Source organism: Corapipo altera, unplaced genomic scaffold (genome assembly GCF_003945725.1).
Source record: "Corapipo altera isolate COAL_440 unplaced genomic scaffold, ASM394572v1 1, whole genome shotgun sequence".
NCBI lineage: Eukaryota > Metazoa > Chordata > Aves > Passeriformes > Pipridae > Corapipo > Corapipo altera.
Window position 1 is genome coordinate 32546976 of NW_020884873.1, and position 24476 is coordinate 32571451.

At 37.4% G+C, this 24476-nt stretch overlaps 1 protein-coding gene across 3 annotated transcripts in view; it reads right to left on the reverse strand.

Moving 5' to 3' along the window:
• Window positions 1-4461: 4461 nt before the first annotated feature.
• Window positions 4462-24476, reverse strand: part of RAP1B (RAP1B, member of RAS oncogene family) — a 32891-nt gene continuing 12876 nt past the window's right edge. Inside the window, exons 1-8 of one of the 3 annotated variants that reach the window (XM_027659784.1) lie at window positions 22383-22561; window positions 18830-18914; window positions 17383-17451; window positions 14632-14688; window positions 13065-13205; window positions 10906-11049; window positions 9138-9253; window positions 4462-7717 (exon numbers count right to left, since the gene is read on the reverse strand). In XM_027659784.1, coding sequence (XP_027515585.1) covers window positions 9167-9253; window positions 10906-11049; window positions 13065-13205; window positions 14632-14688; window positions 17383-17451; window positions 18830-18886 — 555 coding nt within the window. In that variant the 5' untranslated portion in view covers window positions 18887-18914; window positions 22383-22561 and the 3' untranslated portion in view covers window positions 4462-7717; window positions 9138-9166. Of the gene's footprint in view, window positions 7718-9137; window positions 9254-10905; window positions 11050-13064; window positions 13206-13836; window positions 13921-14631; window positions 14689-17382; window positions 17452-18829; window positions 18915-22382; window positions 22562-24476 lie in introns of those variants that run through there. The other 2 variants (XM_027659774.1, XM_027659794.1) reach the window with 2 other exon arrangements.

Below are 24476 nucleotides of genomic sequence, written 5' to 3' on the forward strand. Positions count from 1 at the left end.
CCGGGCGGGGCCGCCGCGCTGCCCACGCGTGCCGCCGGCGTTGGGGACCGGGCACGGCCGACACCGAGCACCGCCGGCCCCGGAGCGGCTGCGCGGGGGCCACACAGGCCGTGGTGGGGACGAGCAGTAGCGGCGAGACCTGCCCGCCCACCACTGCCCGGCCTAAGGCTGCTCTCCTCTGTCAGTCCCCGGCATCCCGCGTTAAGGGACAGAGCTTAAAAAAACCCCCCGTATTTTAAGTGTCTGGCGCTATTTGCACCAGGGAAGGGCTCATCAGACGGGCAGAGTGTTTCATACATACAGCTAAAGCAGTCTGCGTCCCAGCCTTTGCAAAGACGAGTTTGTTTTCACCGACTTACAAACCCGTGTCTATTTCTCCGCCGTTTCTCCCAGTGTAACTCAGACTACTGGCACCAACTTTAAGGGGTAAAGTAACTACCACGCAGGACCACTCGCACCCTACCTGCATGGACAAACTTATGAAACAAAGTTACGAAACTACCTCTCCCCTTCCTTCCCAAAATGAAGCTTGCCTACTTTTTAACTAGAGAAAAGCACTGTTACTACTCTGTCAGTACAAACGACCCTGCTACTGACTGTAGTTCATTTACTTGTGCTCTGTCAGTCACTGTCATGTCATGGCTGGGCTTCGCAAACGTAGATAAAGGAAGGCTCTATCCACATTTATTACAGGCACGCTGGTGGCTAATGAGGCCAATGTGAGATAGACATGTCCGATTGCAAAAGGCACAGCAGAAATACTCCTTAGATGGTATATTACGCATGACACAATTCTTTCTACGTTGTCTTTTCTCCTCGAGAGTGATCCTGCATGCGTTTACTTGTGCTCTAGGACAAGGAAAACCATCCAAACACACTTGGAAGTGCTTGGGTAAATTTAGGGCTGCAGCTACAGTGGGATACCTTGAGCAAATTATATGTTAACATTCCTCAGAAGGATACATATGACAATGGCTGCAAAAGACAGCAGAACTGCAAGACGTGAAGTCCCACAACTTGTTTAAGATGCTGATAAAATGCCGTGGCACCCAAGCCTGGGGTCTCACTGAAGCTGGCAGAGAGCCTAACTTCAGGCAGTTTCACAAGAAGAAAGCTGATGAAGACTGGGTATATGCAGAAACACAAGCAAGCAGAAGACCTATAGAGTGGATTAGTCACTCATGAAATGTGATTTTGGATTTAAAGAGAATAAATATATGAAGATGCCCTTCTATCTTGCAGACTACCATGAAAGCACAAGCGAAGGCAACAACCTTCATTATAACAGAAAACTAAAAGAGCACTAAAAGAACTATTCTAGCCTAATTCAGTACTACATATTTAATAGAATTTATCTCTCAACACATCCTCCTGAAACAGTGTAGCCTTATTGTCTCTGTAGTGCAGTGGCTAATTCAGAGTAATGCACAAATTACTATCTGGTTCAATTGTTTGCCAACAACTCACACTCTCAGGCTAGCCCTGCCTCAGGGCAGAGAAGCATAAACAAATGAGAAATGTATCCATGAAAGAGAAGATGCTTCCTTTGTGTGCTCTCTCAGGTTTACCCAAAGCAATAACAGATGAGAATAAAGCAAAATATATATGGGTGAAGGGAAATTAAGAGGGCAGCATGCATGATTTTAAAAAACCCAAACCAAACAAACCTGTTAAAAGTATATAAAAGATTGGGGGCCTTGAGAGAACTTCTCTTAGTATGTACAGCCTCTCTAAGTACAGAACAGGGAAACACCTTAGAGGCTCTAGTAAGGGGGCAATGTGGGGGGAACACACCTGAAGGTGTGTTTTCAGGCAGTACTTTTTGACTGGCATCCCACTTCATATTTATCTACTGAAAGGGAAAGGAAAAAGGAGAAGAAAAAAAACCCTGACAGTTTCATGCAAGCATCTTATGCTTCCAAGAAGCAGAATTTTCAGTCAGTGATATAAAGGACTCTGAATTCAAATTTATAATTAAAAATGACATCTCCATCTTAAGTTTCACATATTTGCATCAACACTGATCTTAACTGCAGTTTTGTTACCAGAATATCAGGGGAGGTAGCAATGTTCCCTACTTAGAGGCAGGACAACCAAAGCAAGCCCAGCAGCTAGTATCACTAACACAGGCACCTGGCACGTGCATTGTCAATCCCTAAGGTTCCTCTGCTCTCTACCAGTTTTCTACGAATTTAACAGAGTCTACAGGATGTACTACGTTAATTTAGACATAATATATCCTGAACTTTAAACAAGTAAAGTCAAAACTCCAGTTACCTTTCAACAAATTATGTTTTAAGACAGCTCATGAATCAAATAAATTGCTCCAATATATATGACATCTGCATGTATAAAATTGTAATTTTAATTCGGAACTACCAAAAGCAAGAGCTCAAAGTTCATGTGCAATGTGGGACAGCAGCACAACTGCATTCAGTACAAAGAAAACTATGGAACCTACGCTATACCCTGCCTTTTTGTAAGAGAAGGAAAAAAGCTCATGGTTTAGCCCAGCTTTCCTTAGTTGAAACACGTTTCTGGAAGTGTGAAATTCTTCACTTTTTTTATTTAAAAGCAAGGAAACCTTTTTTAAAACCAATCTCAAGCATTTAACTAAAGTCTTCATGTAATTGCTTAGTATTTAAATACCTGTGTTGAAACTCAAAATGTTCTCTCTGGGTCTTACCTAAACAAATTGATTCCCGTGCCTACTTCTATTGAGGCAGTTCAGCCAAACCCCCTTTTTATTGAAAAGGAAAGAGACAAATTTGTAACTTTCATTTTATTTGTGTCTGAAAATCATGACAGTATTGCCAAGGGTCTTTGTTGCTATTGGGTGTGTTACAAGCAGTAAACCCAGTTTATGAGAGCTGGGACTTCACATGTAGATTTTGTACTTAGTATGGGAGTGAAGCTACTGACTTCACCCTGCTAGATTTGGAAGTACTAGGTAAAAATGCCACATAGTATAAAAAGGTAAAGTATACTGATGAAAGAAGGAACTAACTTCCACTATAGTTTCACTCACTAACCAAGACTGCAGAAATGTCCCATCACTTCCAGTTTATGGTAGTCGAAAGACATTTTGTGAATTAATTAGAAATGACAGTGTCTTTCAAAAGAAGTAGTTCACCCCAGCCACAACCTCAAAGAAAAAAAGCCCTGGTAGTAGTGACCTTTCTTAAAACAATGAAGCTGTTGAGCTTGTTGTACAGCAGAACTAGTATCTCTTGAAACTGAAGTGAGGCCAGTGCAATTACAAAGACATTCTCCATTTGAAAATCTCTCCCTAAAGAGCAAATCTCTCCCTAAAGAACAACTCCTTGAAAACAGGAAGCCACACTCTCCTTGATGATTCAAGCTTATGAAAATAAAAGGCTTTGGAAGGTATTTAAAAAAAGCAAACAAACAACCCCCCAAAAAACACAAACACATAAAAAAAGCGCAGCAAAATCCACATTCATCTGTTGTTTGAAGCCCAGATATTGCAACACTGAGAACAAAATCAAGACTACAAAACAACTTTGTTTACGGTTCCACACTAAGAATGTAAAGTTTTCCACAAATATGAGCATCTTTCCAGAGTTTACTTCATAGAACAGAGAATGTAAATTAGGTTTTAGGAATCCTCAACTTGTTCATAAACCTTTCAAAGAAAAGCATAAGGTGCTTGAGATTCAAAGTAAGAACCTAATTTGATTAAGAGCTCTGCTACTCTAATGCTACTTTAGCAAACAGCTTACAACTGGATTTTGTTACATATTTGATCAACTTGTTATTTGCTTTCATCCTCCTTCCCATACACAGGCAAAATAAAAGCTATAAATTGAAGTATAACCTGATTCCATTGGGACAGCAGTTTCAAATCGAACGAAAAGCCTTCTGTCTACACTGATGCTTGGCTGCATCATCAGATTACAATTCAGAAAGTGCTACAGACAGCAGTACGTTGACTATTTTTGACCATTCACATTTCTATTGTTGATATGTCTAAACTGAAGTCTACCTAGAACTAGTACAGTACTGTGGCCAAATCTCTCCCCCTTTATTTCCAAAACTGGCAAAGATAAGAAAACTTTGGAAAAAAAACCAAGCAGTTTGATTCCAAACTCCTCCCATCTCTCATTTCTAGCATCACAGTATCAGTACATCTTATGAACAAATGTAATATTTAACTCTACAATACTTTCCCAGAAGTTAAGTTCTCTTGCGCAGGAGAGCAGTAGTAGTTTGAGCTTACAGGTAGTTCATTTGGACATGTGAAAGCATCTTCCAATGTCTCAAAATAGTCTTCTATTAGGCAAGTAACATTCACTTCATAGAATAATTTGAGAATGAAAAAGGGCACTAGGAACAAAGTGAGGTGTAAGAGGAAATTTATACTGCAATGAAAGAGTGCTAACATGAAGAGTGCAATTCCATTAATTCTTTTGTATTTCAAGACGTAAACATTACTTTTGTCATAAAAGGGTCAGACTTTAAATATTGACATATACCAGCTTCAGATTAGGGAGGAAATAAAGCAGTCACAACCTTTGTGTACACTGTAAGCATAAGCTAACTTTACAAGCAGTAACGTGTACTAACACCAAATTTGAAAAAAACTTACTGCGTTAGTTCTCTAAATGTGAATTATGCATATTTTCATCCAAAGCTTTATGAGAAGTGTTCTGCTTCTGTACAGGTAATTCAAGCGTGAGCTTCTTAAGCATTGGTACACAAAACAGTTAGCTTGAAGACATGTTAAAGTTCATTCAAGAATTTCAGCAGACAGGATTCTTTTCTAGAATTGGTAACTGCTTACATAGTTCCAATTCCTGTGGGAAACTGGATGTTCACTTCCTCAGTGGGAACAGCTTCTTATGCTGCACTTATTTAGATATGAAGAGAATTTCCATGTTTTAATTTACGCTTCATGTCCATCATTTCCTTAGCATCGTTCTGTCACGCATCTTCCCTTTAACAACCAGGACACTGCTCCCTTGAAGCTTGCCTATGTTTTCAAGGAGAAAAATACTGGGGTTTAGGCATTACCTGTGTTATGATGTCCCAGCTTTCCAAATCTGACCTAAGTTCTAAATAGGTTGTGAAGTAAGGGGGGGAACGTATTTCACTTTTTTGAGCACAATCTTTAGATGTTAAAGCCCAGAGATTCTGAAAATTTTACTTCCTCAGGATTTGATCCAACTGAATACCTCTAATGCTGAGGAACAGAACAGCCAACAATGTTTTGGTACAGAGCCTTTCAGGACAAAGCCTGATGTTCCCTGTAAATGGTACTCTTTGGCCAGATACTTGAGACCAGACCAGGGCTCCCCCTCTGATGTTCTCAAAGAATTTTCTCTCACTCCCGCCCAGTGCCATGTGTACAGCTTACTGGAAAAGAAACATTAAAAAGACTGATAAAAGGACAACTGAGACATAAAAGTGTTACAAGACCCAAATAAGCAGAGGATGAAAATGAAGGGAGGAAAAACACTGATTAGCTCATCAAGGAAGAAGGTAGGTACCTAGTGAAAAAAGAACTAGAGCATCCAGTGCTCCGGTCTCATCTACTCTGGGGACCATGCAGGATGCCGAGTGCAACAGTGATATTTACGGGGATCATCACATCCTCTGGTTTCTAATGATAAGTGAAAAGGAATTTCAGTCTTAACTCTGGTTCTGCACAGGTGGAAGTGTGTTACCTCTATTAAACAATGGTGATGGACTGATGAAATTACTAGCCACAAGGATCAGCTGGGCTCCTTAATTCACTTTAGGCAATGTAAACTATCTCAAAGCTTACTGCTATTAGCTAACCTAATCTGATTGAATTTGCAGGAATGGATTAGAACAAGCTCTGATAATTCTGTGCCAGAGTAACAGGAAGCACCAAGTATTTGTGTGTGACATAAATTTTCAGCAGCACAGTCAAAAAATCAGGAAATCATCTACAGTCCCCACATTCCAGTTCTCAGTCCAACAATGTTAACAGATATTTTGCAAGTCTGCAAAATTCTACACTCAATACTGCAAGAATGCTCTTCTGCAGATTTCCTTGAAACCAAACAAATGTGGTTTAATCATGCAGAAAAATCATATTGTCTCCCAAGATAATTTTTTTTTGAGCTACACTAAGTAAGTTTTAACAATTCTGACAATTCTTCCTGGAAAGAAGGAAAATAGCAGGCAACATATTTTTAAGTTTCCAAAATAGCCACTGGTAGTCTAACCTCTAAAGACAGGTATTTCTCTATTAGACTCTTTGTTACACCTTGGAATATTCCAAGTCAAGAACTAAGTAGGATTTAATTCAGTCAGAAATTCATCCACCCTAACATATGGGATACAAGAAATATCTATGGCAAGTATTTGTCAAAAGACAAAGTCATAAGGGTTCCTTCTCATTCTAAGATGTATGACTCTGCACTGTGTAAGAGATTTAAAAATCAGTATTTACTAGTTCTACTAAACCACAAAACATTCAAGTAGTATAACTGTAATGCAAGCCCTTGCATGGCAATCCAAATTTATTGAACTACTGATGCTAAGTCATACAAAATTGCACCACTTTTAATTAAGGCTTTTAGTTTACATTTGGCCACCTCAAAGCAGTTGTAACATTAGGTTGGTCAATTTAAATACTGTGGCTCCCTGTTGGATATACACACAATCTTTACACCCAAACGTTAATGCATACAAAGCAACAAGGCATTGTTAAATAAATCAGCAAAAGTTAATTACTGCAACTTAGGCCCTGTGACCAATTACACATGATTAAAATTACTTCCCACATTCACATCCACAGTACTCTTCCACCATTTAACATCTCAACCAAAACGTTACACATGTAAAACAATCACTAACAGGCAAAAGTACTAAACCTGTATATTTGGTATTGCAAATACACTTATGCATGAGCAAGCAAGGGAATCACAGTGAGAATCTACAGCTGCAGAAGCCCAAAAATGATTTACAAAAAATTGTTAAATCATTAAAAAATTGTTTTAAAATATACACTTCTTGTTGTAGACCCCCACTGTACACACAACTATAAACATTGTTCCCTATGTAAACAAGGAAAAGGAAACATACAATAAAAGGTTGAAAAGTCTGGACATTTCCTTCCCAACAGATATTAAAGGCCATGTCTTTAGTCAGACGCTATACTGAAAGGACTCTTAAAGACTAGGTCACTGTCTCCACAGGTTTTTCCTAAAATTAAAAAACTATATAGCCGTTGTGTTAATCAAAGCGCTTTTGTACAATACGATGATGATGATGATCCTGTATTTCTTTAAAAAAGTTACAATAAGCTACAAATACCGATGAAGCAAAGTTATCTGGAGTAGTCTATATAGGAGCTCTTTGGACTTTCTTTTATTATGCTAAAATAGTGGTGCTTTTAGGATTTACATTATTGTACTCTCCAATAGAAAGTGGGGATTGTTGAAGTATACAGTACACAGTTTTCATACATGTACAACATTGGTGGATGAACAATGTCTCTTATCAGTAATACTGGATGTAGGCTCTGGTTTTACCAGTTGCATACATAGAATATTTAGAAGTAAAAATCTCTCATGACACTGGAAAGTGATTAGAATGTGCAAACTGATGTAGCTTTCATCCATTTCTTAAAGGGTACCACCACAGGAAAGTCCATTTAAGATGTTGGTAGGTTTAATAAAGTTGGAATGCTGGCACTGTTGAATTGGGCAACAGTTCTTCAGACCTGTAACAACAAAACAAGGGGTTAGTATTAAGAACAACTATCCATCCTTGCTCCTTACAACCAAAGCAGGAACTAGCAAAGTTCATAGCAATCACAGAAAACAACCTTATCACTTCTCCTCAACTAATGTAATTTCTACTGTACATATACAAATAACATACTATCTCAATTATTATCCTAACTGGATTAGGATACATGTAGTAATCCAAGCTGAATTGTGGAAGTAATATTTGACTGGGGAGCCTAGTTTTGCTTCCTGTATGACAGTTCCCGTGGCTTTAAAAACAGAAACACAACTGAAGGATCAAAGCCCCTGAATCAAAAGTCCTGTTACGTAAACGAAGCAACCATTTCTGCCACTCTCAGCTAATGTTTGGAACCCTCTCAGTTTTACATTGATCAAAGCTGTTCAAATTAAGGAATTTTTAATTTATCAAAAGGAATTAAACACAGCATTACCTGATAAGTAATAAAAGCCTGCAATTTCTGACAGTGAGATACCAGAGTCCTCCAGTATCTCAAATAGCTCTATCAGATAACAAAATAATAGATCATAGTACTGAAGCAACTGAACCACCACATGTTCAATAAAACTGAAGGGAAGGGAGATAACAGGCAACTTGCACAACATTAGGTCAATCAAGACAGACCATCAATCTGTCCGTACTAAGGCTTGGAGATGAAAAGAGGAAAACAACCTGCCCAAGAACAAGTTGCAGAAAAAAATTCATGCCTGCTGACTAACTTCTGAAAAGGCTTGCTTAAAGAACAGGCTGGAGCTTCCTTGATCCTTCAGCAGCCTTCTTTGAGTACAGATTAAGTCATGTAGAACTTTAGCTAACTGAAAATGAGTAAGAAGTTGATCTCGTAACCAATAGCTCCAGGTCAAATATTTGGAGTGTTACAATGCTCGCTTCACCTCTCTCTTCCAAATGTACTAATTACAATGCAGCCTCTAAAATACCCATACAGTCTCAAGAAAGGAAGCTAAATTCCTATGACACCACAGAAGCATATGCATGCAGGAGTTCAAAGCAGGAAGTGACACTTTTGCGTGCAAACTGCAATACTGTACCATGTGCATTCCTGATAATTGAGCTCTTGCAGCATATTCTACCAGGCTTCAAAAAATAAAACTGTTTCCAAAAGCTAAAACTCGAAAGTATCAAAACACTGTTAATTTGAGCTCTCCCAACACCTTAAAGTTTGAAAAAAATTTTGATACTAATGTGAACAGTGTATCTTGCACATATTTGTAGTTCTGACTTTGAAATGGCAAAATAAAGACCATAAACATTTCTATGATAAAGTAAATCAATAATTTTCAATGCTGTTCTGCATCAGCAGCTACCACAGCTGTTTAGGGTTTTTTGTTCGTTGTTTTGTTTTTAATAGCCAACAGAAAATTTAAAATGTTTACCTGGCTCAGAGCTACAGTACAGTTATGTATTAAAGTAGCTGACATGATGACTTTTTGCGTGCTTTTCCAGGCACTGGAGTTTTTCTGTTAATCTGTCGCACAAGGTCATAAAAGATCTGAGAAGATAAAAATCAGTTGGGTTATTAAAATTAAAGAAGTTTCTCTTACAACCTTAAGCCTTGAATCTTCACACATAATGTACTCACGTGCTCAAGAACCCCTCTAAATATTTAGGTATCACAAAGCTAGAAAGTTAAATTGTATACTTAATTAATAACTGTTTGGTGTTTTCTCTTGTTTAAGATAATTGTCTGCCAAGGGTTTTCTACTTTCGGTGAAGCAAATTGGAAAGGCATCTATAATCTGCAGCCATTTAATCTCTGGGTCAAATTAATCTGAATTCACATGACAAATGCCACAGTGATCAACTACTATATGGCATTATTTTGCAGTTCAGCACTGAGGTCAAGAAACAGATCACGGCTCTCTCCTAACTCAACTCACTCTAAGGATATTATTCCAGATATTTTAAAATACTGGTATCTAAGGAATCAATTCAGCATCCCTAGAACTACAGCATGACATAAAGCGTAACATTTCTCAGAAAAGTAACTCATGTATGGGACTCTCACACTGAGTTTCCTAGAATTCTAATGAGAACATAATTTTTTTGAAACGTTATTTTAAGAAAAGTCAACATACTACAATTCAACAGCATCTGTTTCATTCATAATTGATGTTGTTCCAATTATTTCCATATTTCCTAAACTAAGAAAGTCCTTGTACTAATGCCATCCTAGTAGTTTCTTAAGCACTGGTTGTAAAGCAGCAAAACGTTCCAACAAGGGCTTATAGTATTTGATGGAAGTTCTAGTTTATTAAACATATGACTTTTATACAGTTAGGGTGATTAATTTATATTTAAGAAAAAGTGAATAGCTTCCAGAAGTTCCCAACTAATTAAACACACATTACTTATTTTAAAAATGAGCTGCACTGAAAACCACCATACTCTTTTGATTACTTGCAAGTCTTGCACAGAGGCCCTTTCAACTCAACTGATGCTGCCAACGTTTTCCACACGACCTAATGAACTGTGGGGTGTATCATAAAATTCAAGCTATTCCAGAAATGTAAATACTAACACAGCTTCTTTTTCTAAAACTTTTGTATCCCATTCTTTATGCTGGCACTTCCCCAGATAAAAAGGCATGCGTTATGGCAAGTCCCCAAAATACATGCATTTGATCAATCATCTAGCTCCTCTTAACAAGTAGATACAGTGTAGAGAGGCTTTTGCCTCCCTTTTGCTATACAGAGCAGCTAATTTTAACAAAACCTTTAAGAGTTTTTGTTCTTACCATCTCAAATAATTTAACACCAAATAACTTAAATCAAACTACTTTTAATGACTTAACTCTCTTAAAGGTCTTTAAAAAAATAGTTTAGCAATACAGTCTCAGTTGATAAAAATTATATCAACTGGGGAATAGCACATGAAAAAATTATTTATGCTAAATTCATATGAATATAATTTGAGAACTAATTATACTAAAATTAATATATTTGAAAAAATCCCAAGTCAAATCATAACAAACATATCCCTTAACATAAACATCTCACAATAGCAGGGTACAGTTTTGTCCATTATAGTGGATGTTACTCATGATTTTTTTACTTTTTCCTTGACAATGTAAATGTTTGGTTTTCACAGTGTCCCATCCTTGCCTCCCTGCTACCCCTGTCCAACACAGGTAATGTGCCTTACCTCATTAACGTTTATCTTTGATTTTGCAGAAGACTCTAAGAACGCACAGTTATTCCATTGCCTTGCTAGGTTCTGACCTTGTTCCTTTCCCACAACTCTTTCATCTTCCAAGTCACACTTATTGCCAACCAGAATCATAGGCACCTAAAAAACAATTTAATGCCAGCAAAGAAATAATTAAAATTTTAGGAAGGCATCATGTAAATGCACACCTAAAACCCTATCTGAATCCTTAGAGGATCCCGACTTTCAGAATAATCAAGCTCTGGTCTAACTGCAACTTAAGTTTACAGTTGTGTGGCACTTTAAACCTCAAATGACTGTACTTTTTGCCTGCTTTTGACAGGGCAGTGGAGGGGAATGATTTGAGGATTCAGAACACAGCCAACTGAGCAAATTTCACGTTTTCTAGATGACTTACTGAGATTTCATTTCTAGATGTTTAAGGCATCAAGAAGTCTACTGAAGAATTTGCTACAAAATTCTTACATGTTTAGAAATTCTGGAAACAGCGTACTGGAAACAAGCTACTGTACTGGTAGCATGATGATGGATGCTAAAGCTCCTTTCACCATTCCTCTACTTTCAGCATATCAGCACACCTTTCAAGAGCAGTTTGTGCACGCAGTTCTTATTAGCAAGGTAATGCATACAGAGAAAAAAAAACATGCTACCTTATCAAAGTTACCAACTACAGAAAACACTGATTTGACCTTTGTGGCAAGAAAAGGCAATCATCCAAATTTTTTTTTTCTTTTACTATTTTAAGGACATAGCTAAGTTCCTCACAGATTCAAGTGTCAAAAAAAGGTTTATAAAATTACAACTATTTTTTTTTAATTTTCCCCCACCAAGAAAGCAAGTCATGCCTAAGCTTTGGCACACGAAAAACTTTTTCTGTGAATTTTGATGGAAACTGAAGTTGCAACTTGAAGCTCATTATCTTTCTGCTTATGCCTTTTGAGACTGAGAGAGTGTTCTGAAATGGAATACAATTCCAAGGAAATACTACCAAAATACTACCAAAGAAAGCTATTATGCTAATCAGCATAAATATACCACGTAAAGTAAGATTTTAAATATAACCCCATTTATCTTGATTTTACTGTACAAAACTAATTTCATGCTAAACAAGGCTATAACTTGGTAGGTTGTGGATGGGAAAGGCATATGCAACTTAAACACTAGCCTTCTGAGATACATTTGTGATAATGGGTAATAAGTGACTTCTAGAAGAAATCTGCTGAACATAGATAAGACCTGCAAACACTTATTGTCAAGAAAGTGCAGGGTTATTTGTTTTGCAGAAGTCATTATGCACTTCCCTGAAGCTGAAATGTTTAATACATTCTGTGTCTGCTGTCAGCAGACACATATGCAGATACATGCAGTAAGGAAAGCATCAAAGTTTGCATAAACACAGTTTAAATGAGTTGAGCACACTTAAAAACTGTTCATTGCTTAAATTTTTCTTCAAGAAGGAAGTTATTCTGCCTGAAAGCTATTAGCTACAAGGTGTTTCTGTTACAAATGCATTCTTACTGCTGTTTCACATTTGAAATACCTCTTTCCTTTATTAGGGGACTGAGTATTCACTTCCTTCAACTGTTGTAAGGGGTTTTTAGTAGTTTATAAAATGTAAGGTTTTAGCCTCACTTTATAGCTTTAACAATGCTAAGAGATACACACACAAATTGCATGGAAATAGGATGACCAAACAACTGCAAGCAAAAAAACCATAAAAGCTGCATAACATGTAAATTTAAAGCTTACAATGCTGTCTTCTGTGAGAACTTAATTTTGTGCTTTTAGAATACCATAAACAGTAGGGATATTGAAGAGAAAAACTCTAGGTGTTTTTAAACCTTCATTGATAGGAATTAAAGAGAACAATAGAGTTGCTTTAGAAATGCTTGCTGCAGTACTGGTGAATAAGGTTATATACAGGTTTAAATAAAGTATTTTAAAGGAAGAGATGAAACAATTCTCTATATAACACATGATGAATTACAATTTCTCCAGTTTACCTTACAAGTAAGGTATCTACGGGTTGATACATCTCTTAATTTAAAGCTTGGAAGCCATCTGACCACAGTGTGTATACACTGCAACATCTGTAATGAAAACTCTAAGTATTAAGAATTTTTAGAGATGCTTACATCATCAGTGTCTTTGACTCGAAGAATCTGTTCTCTTAGATCCTGTAAATCATTAAATGTGGACTGTGCTGTGATGGAATATACTAATGCAAAACCTTGTCCATTTTTCATGTATAGATCTCTCATTGCTGTAAACTGTTCCTGTAATTAAAAAAGATACAGATGTTGCATTCAATTTGTACTTTCCTTGCACAGACTGCTACAAACTTAACGTCACAAATGGATCACAAGTACAATGCATTTGTGCCCCTTCCCTTCCCTGTTAAACTGACCGATATTTCACTGTTTGACTATAAGCACTATAGTAAACAGAACTGCTTTTAAAGAAATCTGAAGTTTAGAACACTATCTGGGGTGGCTGAGCAACATCTAGATATTGCCAACAGCCATAACCTGGGAAGAAAAGTCACAGAAACTAGAGTAATTTCATGGGAGAAAGGTACAGTAGAAGGTACAGTGTAATCTGTAGATTACAGAAGTTACATTCCTCCCAAATATCTCCTTACATACCAACTTTTTCTCCATCTCCCAGTAGTTCCTTAAAATGGATCGTAAAGTATATGCATCCCTTTTCAGTCTCCATTTTTTAGTCTAGGCACTTTTCTATTTTAAATTCCACTGTAATTTCCAAGGAGATGGACTAGAGGATGGAGACACTCAATAGAATTGTCACATTTTCTTGACTTCAGTGACAACTATGATTTTGCATATAAAGACTCACTGGTGCACTGCAGAGGAGCACCAGGACTTCTCCCTGTTTGAAAACTCTTACCAGTATGACTGTGGAATAGCATTTGCCTTTCTTGCTTTTGTGATTTGGCTATCTGGTGCCTGATCAGTCACTCTCTGTCCCTCCCTGTATGTCAGATAAAAAGTGTGATTTATTTCTAGAAAACAGCCGCTCCATCCATCTGTATTTTTGCAGAGTATTCATCTAATATGGAATTTAAATAAGCCATTATTCAACCAGATTACTATTACAGTTCAGAGAACACATGTTAAACTCCAAGGGTCTTGAGCTTAAGCTCACTGGAATCAATGAAGGAAATAACTGGTTTCAAAAGTTCTAGAACTAGTCAGAGGAAAACCTGAGCAGTATGCAAAGGGTCAGCATAAACCTTGTGCTTTGAGCTCCTGTAAGCTGACTAAAGCAATACTATTTTTATCCCAATGTCACAGTACATCTCACACACAAAACAAAAAGGAGATGAGAAAGACTGTATTCTCTACAGCAACAGAAATCAAACCTGAGTAGCCAGTGGGCCTAAATTTTCTCTAGGCAATATAAACTTAAAACAGGAGCAAAATCTCTTTCAAAATACTCAATCTCATGTTTCCCCTATTACAGAATGTAAGTTCAAAGGAAATGCAATTTATTTTCTGCTACAATACTCAAGTATTTTTAAAATACTAATATGTTAAAGGACACCCTCTAATCCAATGAATGCATTGACCACAGTTACTCTTTAGAAAATGGGGAAAGAAACCCATCACCATTTATATCCCTATAGTTTTTGATAGTTTTAACACTGTATGTCAGTATTTAGGAAAGTTCCTTTTTACATACCGTTCCTGCAGTATCTAAGATTTCAAGCATACACTGTTGTGCATCTACTTCGACTTGCTGTCGAGAGAGAAAGATCAGTTGGTTAGAATTTTTCCTCTTGCAACTCTCCTCTCCAAAGACATCAGAAATTGCGTGATTTTTATAAGCAAATTCATAATGCATAAAGCAACATAATGGCTTAAGAAGTTTGAAAACAGCAGGAGGAAGCCTTTCAAAGAACCCCAGTGACATTTTCAAATGCAGCATCAGCAGCCAAGTACCACTTTGCAAAGTGATTAGGGATTTTTGATTATTTAAAAGGAGGCTGCTAAATTTGTAATGATGGTTATCAGCAACTAGCACAACTAATTTCCACTTCTTTCTGTGATCATCACAGATTGAAAGAGAAGTACAACTGAAACCTAGAAAATTGAATTGTCATCTAATGCTCCAATAGTAATTTACATCAACAAGAGTATAAGCAGTTCATGGCAAATAGTTAAACAAGAACCACTAAGAGTGGTGTCACCAAAACAAGCCTTCAGGAACACTAATTAGAAAACTGACCCATCTTAGAAAAGTTTGCAATAAATAGGTTTAAGAAGCTGGATCAGTTTCTATACCAATTCCAGAGTTTCTTTATGTAGTTTTTACCTCAAAGAAATGGCTGTGAGGCTAACAAGGGACATGAAAGTGTCCTCAAGCTGTTTCAAGCAGGCTACCCACATTTTTTTTTCAAGCTGTTGGTACACTTTCCTTGTTTCCATTTACATGTCAAATTCCCGGTTGACAGATCAGCACTCAAAAGAACTTTGTGTCACCTATTCTCCATATACGCATTGTAACTTTTCTTCTGTAAATAGATTTGAGTTTAGGGGGTGGAAAAAGGGAGTATTTCCACTCCTCTTACACCTCCCAAATGTCCCCTATGGATGGCAATTCCTTAAAAATAACCACGATTTTAACATGTATTGCTGACACAGTTATCCAGCTAATTAAGAAGCATTCATTCACTTTATGAAGAAATATTTGGGGAGTAAACCAAAGCATCAAGTTTCAAGACTTCATGCTCAATTATTTAGTTCCAGACAAACAAGTCACATCCTCTCAACTTCAAATACTATAAAATTAGATTTAACATTAATAGCATAGAATTGCAGCTGCCAAATCAACACATCAAATTTTGAATTTACTCAAGTAAGAAGCAAGTTAGAATTGTAACTAACAGTGAGGGGGTGAAAATGACTGCATAAAGTGTTCAACAATCTGGCTGACTTGAAATGAGCACCCAGAGGTATTACTAGTCATTTTAGAAACAAACCTGAAAAGAACATAATAAGATATTTACTAGCCACAGCAACAAAAAATGTAGTTAGCAAAAGGCAAAATTTCTTAAGATGGCTTTACTTTCCTAGGCTCTGTGGAAATAGTCTTTGGAAAAATTAACCCAGTAAACATCATGAATCTAGTATGACCTGAAGGATGTAAATATATAAAAAAGGAAATATTTTGCTTTAGATCAGCCTGTGAATATTTTTTGAGTCATTTACTAGGCCTGACCCAGGAAAGGCCTGCACCAACCATTGGGATAGGATCCAAAATTCCTGCTTCTCTAATACAGAAAAACTGTCTGTATAGAATTTGGTTTTGCTGTTATCTCTTTAGTAAGAGTTCTAGCTTTGGCTGGAAGCCCACATACTTAAGACAGACTAGGATTTTTCCAACATACAGTTTACATGAAGTCAAAGAAAACAGGTGTGAATTTATCATTTTGCTCTCACTAGTTCCTCTTCTGTTCAGAAGAGATTCTGGTGACTACATGCTGCAACAGTTGTTAATACATCGTCTTCATTTCAATATAAATGTAGTCCAGTGCTGAAAGAGGAGGTCTTTTTGCCCATTCCTATCTAGGGTTTGTGGAACTTGCCTCCCTTGTATAGACACCGGCATTTTTGTGGCCACATGATGAGCTACATCAGAATATCAATGCAGTTGAAAAGTAACTCAGCTAGGAAAAAACCCAGACAGACAGACTAACGACACAGCCAAAAACTTATCTGTTGCACCAAATGGTTAATGGTAGCAGTTCAGATACAAACTGTCTTAGTCTGGAATCTTAATCATGGTCTCAGGTGAAACTGAGCAATGTGAAGATTCAAGATGATGCAAGCAGAATCAAACCTTTCAGCCTGTCATGCTGAAGATGGGAAGAGAGAAACTAACAGGCCACTTGCTGTAAATGCTTGTTCATTTATGATAGGTTTGTGTTAACTTATTAATAAAACAACAACCCATCTAATGGAAGCATATTTATCTACCATTTAAATCATTATGAATACAGTGTGACAGATGCCTCCAGTGTTCTAAAGGTTAGTGGGAAGTCGCTTGTAGCAATTTTCTTAGTAACAAAGCAGCTTAGCACCTCCAAGTCCAAATCTACCTGCAGATACCAACACACAAACAAACTAATAATAAATATGATAAAACCAGGAAATGGTAGTGTATTTTGCTTTTTTTTTTAACTGATGTTCCCAATTCTGACAATGAAATTACCATTTCTTATTGACTAGCAGTAAGATATTATACTTAAACATCAAAAAGCCAGTCTTGAATTATTCCTTTTAAACAGACTTTAAGAGTACCTTTATATGTCAAACTTGCTAAGTTACCTGGTATTACCAGGCATACCCTTTTTCAAGCAATGACTCATATTTGACAATAGGTACTGCAGCTTTAAGTTTCTGTAACACTAGAGACGTCTTTTGCATATACCTTTCTGTAGGAGTCTTCTATCGTAGGATCGTATTTTTCAACAAATATTCCTTGAACAAATTGTACAGTCTGCAACACAAAAGTTCTTGTAAGATTCTCTTGCATAGTGACATTTCGTAAACATCGCACACAAATTACTGTTCTAGGTGTATATTCAGTTATCCATTAAATTTTTAAGGCAAATTAAGTGATTGACATAACTATAAAATTTTAAGAAACAACAGAAAGTTAGATGTGTATGCCTATTTAACTATTTAACTGTTAGATGAAGCAAGCTATCTTTTCTGTTTTCCTTTATCCATCGTCACTTGGAGTGTAAGAATTAAGGCAAACATTAAAGAAATGCATTCTTAACTCTTAGAATCAGCATTAGTTTCTAGTTGACCAGGATACTATACAGCTGCATAGTTTTCACATTTGCATTGAGAACTACTGCATCTTCTGTCACTTATTGGTCAGCACAGGAATTAGTCAAAAAAGAACTGACAGCTTTTACTAGTCTTAACTAGACTCAGTAGGCTGTTCCTGTGTACCTAGCACGAAGGATGTTTTTAGCACAAGTCAGATGGAACTTTAAGACTCAATGGCCAAGTCAGAGCAGACAGATTCAAATTCAGAAATGCTGCAGTAAGATAAAGAACTCAGAGGTGAAGGAAGATGTTCTTTCACAATCTAGCATGATTTGTCATTTAAGTTTTTCTTTAGGAACTGCTTTGTAAGAGAATATTTCTTACCCAAGAGTGGACCTCTGGACCTTATATTATGATAAGGTGCCCAATTAAACTGAAAGATGTTAAGTTTTTAGGTGGACTGCGAACATCATATTTTGTGAACTTTTTCAGTTCTAGTCTAGGTCAGACTAAACTGTTCTGTAATCATATAATTAAAATGCATGAGTTCTTTGATTTACAATCATCTATCTGCCACAGCTATACACCTACTTGCACGGAAAGATGTAGAAAACATGCTAAACTTCCTACAAATATGCAAATATGTATTTCTATTTGCATTAAAAAATATTAGTGCTTTAGAGACAGCTATCAAACATTAAGCACCCTGATGACCTGTCTAGAGACAGGACTTACAAAGGCCAGACACAGGCAAGCTACTTCATTGTGTGAGATTCACAAAGCACCTTGATTTCCCACAGACTGGTGACTGGGCTACCTACTGAAGCCAGAGAATCTCACAATGCTGTGGCTCTGCACCTCACTGTCTCAGACTGATCAACCACCATCAACCAACCACATATAAAAACAGAAGCACATGAGAATGCACCAATGGATGCAGATGCACCTACTAAAGGATCTACCTATTCTAGTCATGAAGTCTCAGCAGTCATTACTAACATTTATATTTATTTGCCCACAATTACATAGAGAAACACACTTTAGAATAAGTTTTTCTCGAAAAAACCCATACTTAAACTGCCTTGTAGAGTACTTACCAGAGCAGACTTTCCAACACCTCCAGAACCAAGAACCACTAGCTTGTATTCACGCATGATGCAAGAGATAAATCACCCTCAATACCTAAAACACAAAAAGCCACCAGTCTGATTAAAGTTTGATCTATAACAGAAAGTAGAAACATGACACCACAATCCAGTTCATTAAGCAGGGTTCAATAAAAACTCCTTTTAACTTTTTTTTAATACAACAGATGTTTTCAAACTAACAACTCTTAATGCAGCTACAATGAAATGCTGCAAACCATCAGATATAGTATTTCCTCTACCTCATTACTGTTCTCCCATAAAGAATGTCAAATAAACTCTACTATACTGAAGCTAACAGTTACTATTAATAAGAAACAATTATCCAAGAGGATGCATTTTTTCACTTTGAAACACTTAAATGCTAAACGAAGAATCACACAGAGAGAGATTTGTATAAGAAAATTAAAATCTCCTCTTCCCAGTAAACAAGCATTTCTTAAAAAGAACAGCAGGATCCCAGAAATAATTTAAAAAAAAATAAAACAATCCTTCCTAAGACTGGAAGTTGATTAATGTTTTGCTAGATATCTAACTGCAGTTATAATGACTGATGTTTCATGAGTAAGTGGAGGCAACTAAAATATTCTTTTGAGACTATTCCCCTTCTACAACCTAGATCTGTTCCCCTGTTCCACACTAGCTAGTGTGGCTGCCTACAGCAATCTGACAGATCTGCTTGCTCATCTTCCTTGAAAATTGACCCAGCAAAACCAAAACAAGGCCACAGATTTTGGGACATGTCTTTGAGTCATACTGCTTAAAAACCCACACCTGTTACAGTTCCACTACCAACTGAGCTACTAACAGGACTCTTACTGCTGCCCTGAGAGGAAGGTCTCATTTCTTTTCCTGTGGGGAGTCTAGCATTTACCAGATTGAATTACCCGTTTCTCCCCTCTCCACCCCTGCAGAAAGATGAAACCCTCCCCAGCTAATGAATAATCTGGGGGCTGGGGAAAAGTGGAAGTGCAGGGATCCAACACAGGTGCTTGTAAAAGGTAAGCAGCAAGGAAAGTAAAGTAAGAAAGACCTTTCTCATCAGCAGTAATCTCACAGCATCTCTGAAATCACACCATCTGTTAGGTGCTTAGCACAAAATGCTAAGATGACTTACACAGAAATTAAACCACCCCCACGATAGCGTCCTGTCTTTGCCATCACTGATCAACTCCACATCATCAGAAGACTGAGAAATTGAGAGGCGGGGTCCTATTTCTTCTTGGAAACACATAATCTTTCAACTTATCTAAACTGTTCCTCACAAAAGAAATGCAAGGAGAAAGCCTTAAGGAAATAATTAACCTGATGTCCAGCAAAGCAAGTGTCTCCACAGGCTTCTGTTACCAATAAATTTTGAGACTCTTCAGTGATTTTCACATCTAATAGGACATCGTTTCACTCCTGGCTTTAAAAACTGTTTCCTTCCCTACACAATTCTTTGCAAATGAAGACTATGAGAACCATTCACACCACAGGTTTTTATCTGTTTGGCACCACTGTAAATGTTCAGTTAGATCCACAAATCTGTAAATTGTTCAGGCTTTCTAGAAACAGGATTGTCTCTAACTGTAAAGAAAAGCACCTTTCAAACTCATGACAAGTTAAGCCTTTAACTACATTACCCTTCACTTGTTTAAAACAAACATGCAGTTACTCCTTTATTTTTAGAAAGGTGTCCCTAGAATGATAGAAATGTAGCGGGTGCAGGGGAAATCCCAGTACAGTAATCTTGGTGAACTGCAGCAATTTCAGTGTCTTTTAAAGGACAGTTTAAACTGAATTTTTCAGTCTTCAGTCTGAAGTTAACAACTAAGTAAGGAGAGGTCAATAACGAAATCTTACAGTAGTTTAAAAGTAACAGAACTTAAACAGCAGCTACAATATATCTGTTTTAAGTAATTTGTGACTTTTCTTTTACTTAATGATCTACAATTCCATGGAAAATTCCAAATCCTGAAATAAACTAACAACTTTATTTTAGTGAGAGACTGGCAATTTCATTTTTGGCTCTCAAACAGCAATTCAGGAATTTAACACAAACCAAAGCTTCTTTCAGCATCCAGATTTGGAAGTTCAACCCTAAATATCCAACTGCTGTACAACACTCTGGAGTCGATTTCCCTACTTTAAGTGGTGGTACATAATTAAAGCATATATATACAGCTTGGTTAGCCAATCTTCTTAATCACTGAACACCTAAGCAAAAAGCTTTTTAAGATCTTGAAGACATGACAAAGCCAGACTGCAGCACACTCTAAGCATTTCTCTGACCTTCCCTCCAAACTTGGGAAATGACCAATGTAATTAGTACTAACTTCTTCCTCCATGACAATGCTTTTGTCATTTGTACTGTTAGTCTTTAACTCACAAGAGCACACAGTAATCTTTTATATATGCACACACCCACACAGCACAGAGGTAGCTTGGCATCCCTGCACTGGTGTACTGTCAGGTAATCTGGCCATCATATCTTGGAATGATACACAACCCAATGTATTCTCTAAAACGCTTTAAGAAAGCTAACTTGGACATCTGTAACACAGCATGTCACAAAAGCACCATCTATAGTCCACTGCCACTTAGATCTACCACCTCACTGGCTTTGGGCAACAGTACTGATGTCACTTCACCGCTCACTGTTTTCTAAATGAAAAGAAAAACCTCAATTCCTAGCTAAAAGAACTTTCCTAATAAAATTTTCCTGTTTACAGGTCTTTGCCTCCTTCTCAGCTAAGAAGCCACTGGCTCATGAAGCTAGGAATTTCTTTAGGACACTGCAGTCTGCCACACTAGTTGATGTAATTAAAACCTAGCACACACTTTTTCACTGACCCATATGCCTGATGGCTGCAAGCATGCCTCAGCCTGAGCTAGGGCTCTGATCCTGCCTGAACTTAACTTTTCAGCAACTCTCAGGTACCCTGACCCAGCTCTGCTTCAGCTTAAATCCGTTTTTCCATATCAGATGTTATACAAACTGCTTGCATCCTAAATCTCGATCATGCTCTTACTTTATTTTTCAGTTGACACAATGCTTGACTCTGGAACTAGAACTGTACTTAGATTCATCCAATGCCAAAACTATTTCCTTTTGACTCATTAATGACAAATGAGTGGGGGCAAAAGAGGAAGACAACAAAGTATAACAGAGGAGGTTTAAGCCATAAAGCACCACATCTAGCCAGCATTTCTAGAATAGGATATGGTTAAGTCCAACAACAATATCTGTCTGTAGTCCCCAGATCACCTCTGAGATGTAAAATGAACATACTCAAAGAGGCACAACAGAAATGAAGAGACTAAGATATGTAAGAACAGATAAACAAACGCCCCAGATTTATAAGACATTTGAGAAGTATTCACCTTATCGCCCAACAATCAGATACAAATAAGTTTAAACTTATTTCTGTTTGAATCCCCCTCCTCATTTAGTGGAGTCTATTTTAAGAGAAAGGCTTTAAGAGAATTGCTTTAAAGGCTGTCTACCTTTAAGGTGACTGACCTGCAAGGGGTGAGAGCAATGCCAACTTCCTTTGCTTTTTCATTTTCCCGTTCCTCCATCTTTAGGCAGGAAAATACTGTCAACTACGGTCTCTATGCAGGCTCTAAAGAGCAAGAAGATAGGAAGCATGCAAAAAGTAAGACCTTTTTTTTCTCTTAACTGGAGCAGGTACTGGCTTTGAATAGCTGAGTCAAGTATTTATATGCACAAGTATTTGACATAACTGAACAGCAGAGATGTCTAATGCAAGATTTAGCTAGAAAAAACAAGGGAAGCTACTCTTTAAGAAACAGTATTATCACATAAACTGGATTCTAATGCTGTCTCAAGTATAGAATCTCTCAAAAGTACAGATTCAGACTGCCTCCATTTTAACTGTCAGTGATGTTTCAGTAGCTGCCTTGCACACTTCCCGAGACACAACCGTTCATAAAACCACCATTTCTGAGCAGCCTCTCTCACTAATCTGTCCATATTACTTTTTGTCATTAATGTGGCGTATTATTTTAACTGCTTGATTCTACTTCTTCATGGCACACTTAAAAATTAAAGTACTTGATAAACTAGACGAGCAAGTGAGCACACTTTATAAGCACACAGACACTTTCCCAGTAAGGATTCTCTTTGAAGAATGAGTAGATCTTTGAATAAACCCATTTGAACAGAAGGAGGAAAGGTTAACCAGGACAAGTCACTGAAAATAAAGCATTTTAAAAGCTTCACATCTGATAAGGACTGTGAACATGGAACTTGCTTTCTGCCTCTGTCCTTATCAGATAAACCACTGAAAATGTGCCTCCTGGACGTTTTCTTGAATAGTTTGTTGAAGCAGTCTGGAGCAAAACGCAAACCAAAGTGATGATGCTAAGAAAGTTGAGGAATAAGTTATACCTTACTTTAGAGGTGAATGAAAAAATTGTACACTTATTGCTTGTAAAGCTTTCCTAAAAAGCAACCACACAATGAAGAATCCAAGGAAGTTCAAATACCATTGGTAATTGGCCTTAATGTGATAGTTATGAAAGTGTGGGGGGTGGGTTTGGTGGGTTTTTTGTTGTTTTTGTTTTGGTTTATATTTAGTTCTCTTTCAACTCCTTCAGCTTCAAATTTTGGGTTCTGCTTGAACTTTGTTATCTGTATGAGGAATGGGAAAGCTAATAATCCAATATTTTCAAGTGATATGAAACCATATGAAGCTGTAACTGGAGCTCAGCCCCAGGTCAAAGACATGAACTAATACAGTCACTTACTTGAAGATACCCCCAAGGCTTGCTTATATGAACTAGTTGTTCAGGTATGAAATTAAACAAATTGTCCCTCCCAGAAGCGTTATCATTTTCAGAAGGGAAAATAATTCAGCACTTCACAGACACCACAATTCTTGTTCAGACACTGACATTCTGGTTGCATTGGGAAGTTGCAGTGTACTCAGAAAAATTTTCATAACACTTCTGCCCCAGCACATCTACCTCTCTGGAAAAGAGGCTTTGTTAGAACCACCTCGGGAATAGCACTCCTAAATTAATCTCAACTATTTGCATGAGAAAAAAAAGTTTCAAATACGAGATTGAGAGATGAAACAAATTAACTGACTGGTTCACCTGTTTACAAGCAGCAATGGAGGGGAAAAAAAGCCAAGGGAAAAACCCCAACCCTGCTCTCAGAAAGGGGATACCAGCCCTGAGATGGAACAAGATGATAATGGTCAGACAACATTTGGAAAAATAGCACTAGTTCAGTCACGGGACCAACCCAGGTCAGAGGATTATGCCTTTGCAGAAAAGGTTTTTCCCATTTCTGATACTGGAGCAGTCTCAGATGGCCAAACCTAAATCTTTCTCATTGTCTGTACCATCCAGATTCCACTAAGTTTTGAATCTCTCGGTTAAGAATCTCTTCTTCAGGTAAACAATTAATTAAGAGAAGATGTGTGCTGTTCTTAATATTGCCCAAATACTTGCATGTGGGGAAGTCTTAAAACCTTATCTCTCAACTCCAAGGAGAGTTTTTTTCCAGAATAATTTCAGTGCGTAAGCAGAACCTTGAAAACATAACCAGAAGTGGAAGTCTGTTCATTTTCACCAGCTTTTAGAT